The 1,989-nt window shown below is 53.4% G+C and overlaps 1 protein-coding gene across 1 annotated transcript in view; it reads left to right on the top strand.

Annotated features, from left to right (window-relative positions):
- Nucleotides 1-1,985, top strand: part of DOC2B (double C2-like domains, beta) — a gene marked incomplete at its 3' end in the record, with an annotated part of 59,874 nt that extends 57,889 nt beyond the window's left edge. Inside the window, exon 13 of the mRNA XM_011956153.1 lies at nt 1,763-1,985. Within this exon, the coding sequence (XP_011811543.1) occupies nt 1,763-1,985 (223 nt within the window). The remainder of the gene's footprint in view (nt 1-1,762) is intronic.
- Nucleotides 1,986-1,989: the final 4 nt, after the last annotated feature.

Raw genomic sequence — 1,989 nt, 5'->3', positions numbered from 1 at the left:
GACGCAGACTCTCGTGCACTGCTTAACACCGTTTTGCTACCATGTGACGGCTGCAGACACTGCCCTCAAACTGCAGCCCCACACACAAGTTTTGTACTTTGGTCTGACCTACCCGAAGGTGTCCTTTTTAAGTCTCATTTGTTAATATTTATAATGACATATAATCCAAAGTGAATGGAAACATCATATTGCGATCTCATTGCCTTGGCGAGACGCTCACCTTTTAATAGATTTGAACGGAGTGGGGGCGGTGGCTCACGCCTGTAAGTTTTTGGAGGTCGAGGTGGGAGGAGTGCTTGAGGCCAGGAGTTTGAGACCAGCCTGGTCAACATGGAGAAACCCCGTCTCCACACACACACACACACAATGACAATTATCCTGGTGTAGTGGCACACACCTGTAGCTCCAGCTATTCGGGAGGCTGAGGTAGGAGGAGGAAGATTGCTTGAGCCTGAGAAGTGGGGGTTGCAGTGAGCCAAGATCATGTCACTGCACTCCAGCCTGGGCAACAGAGGGAGACCCTGTGGGAGGGGGGGAAGGATTTGTAAGGGTTGGAGGGGAGGGGGAAAGACGGAGGAAAAGCAACTGAAAGCCCTACTCCGGATATAGTCTTGTTACTCTTCACCAGGAACCCGTTTGAGATAGGCCCCCAAGTTACAGATGGGGAAACTGCGGACCAGAGAGGTTAAAATACTTGTACAGAATCACACGGCTGGTTGATGGCAGAAGCAGGATTCAAACTGAGGCCACCCGAGACTTTTTGCACCAGGACCTGTTGGCCATGCTGTTGTCCCCTTATCCACCAAACAGCTGTGGAGTATTGACTCAAACGCCAGCCCCTGTCTGAGTCTCCAAGGGAGTTAAATGTTGGAAGGTACTTTAAGACACGTATTGTGTAGGTTTTGAGGGGGAAAAAACCTTCCTAACACAGTTTATTGAATACAGTTGATTGTACATCTTTAGGTCAGATAGAAGCTTCTCAAGAGATACAAGCCTTTGCTTTCTAACATCGACTAACGAAGAAAATGTATGTTCCTGAATGTGCAAACCTCTCAATCTCTTTCCTCTATGTCTCCCCTCAGGGTCAGGGTCAGGGTCAGGGTTAGGGTCTAGGATCAGGATTAGGGGTTAGGGGTTAGGGTTCAGGCTTGGGTTCGCACTAGGTCCAGGTCTGGGTCCGGGTCAGCGTTTCGCATTTAGCGAGGGTTTGGAGTTTGGTTTTGGCTGGGTTAGGGTGGGTTAGGACTCGGGTAGGAAACGTTGGTGCGTGGGCATTCCTGCTGTAATTTCCTTTCTGGTTGTCACCGTGACCGTAACCCTAATTCTGGTTCCACTGCTCTCCCCTGTTCAGTTGTCAGGGCTCTTTTCAGGGCTGGCTCCATTCGTTGCTCGCTCCTCCTACTTATCTCGCCTGTCCAATCGGCAGAGCTCTCCACCTTCTTGTTCCGCCCTCCTCTCCCTAACATCCAATAGCAGCCTTCCCCGCAGTCCTTGCTCCTACTACTCCTGTCTCTTGCCCAATCAGCAGGCTCTACCAATGCTCACTCCGCCCACTTCTCGCTCTTGTCCAGTTGGCAGGGTCTCCTCAGTGCTCGCCCCACCTACTTCATCCTGTCCAATTGCAGGATCTCAGCGCCAGCTCCGCCTGCTTCTCGCTCCTATCCACCCAGCAGGCTCTACCCAGTGCCCACCCTGCCCACTTCTCTTTCTTATCCAATGACAGGATCTCCTGGTGCTCACTCCGCCCACTTCTCTCCCCCAGCCAATCCGCGAGCTCTGCCAGTGCGTTGCGTTCCTGTGCTTGGAGGAGGGAGCCCGGGGTCTCTCCTGGAAATGGAAACACTGGCTCGGGTATGAGGCTCGTTTCCTTGCGACGCGGGCAGAAGAGCTCTTCCGCCGCGCAGTGGTTTTGTGGGGCAAAGACCGCGCGGTTCCGCAGGCCCTGACCCTGCAGGGACTCGGGGGGCCCCGGCCGCTTTGTCCGGGTGG

This window comes from Colobus angolensis, unplaced genomic scaffold (genome assembly GCF_000951035.1).
Source record: "Colobus angolensis palliatus isolate OR3802 unplaced genomic scaffold, Cang.pa_1.0 Scaffold110, whole genome shotgun sequence".
Classification (NCBI taxonomy): Eukaryota; Metazoa; Chordata; class Mammalia; order Primates; family Cercopithecidae; genus Colobus; species Colobus angolensis.
The sequence above is the reverse complement of the archived record's forward strand: the minus strand, read 5'-3'. Positions and strand labels throughout refer to the sequence as shown.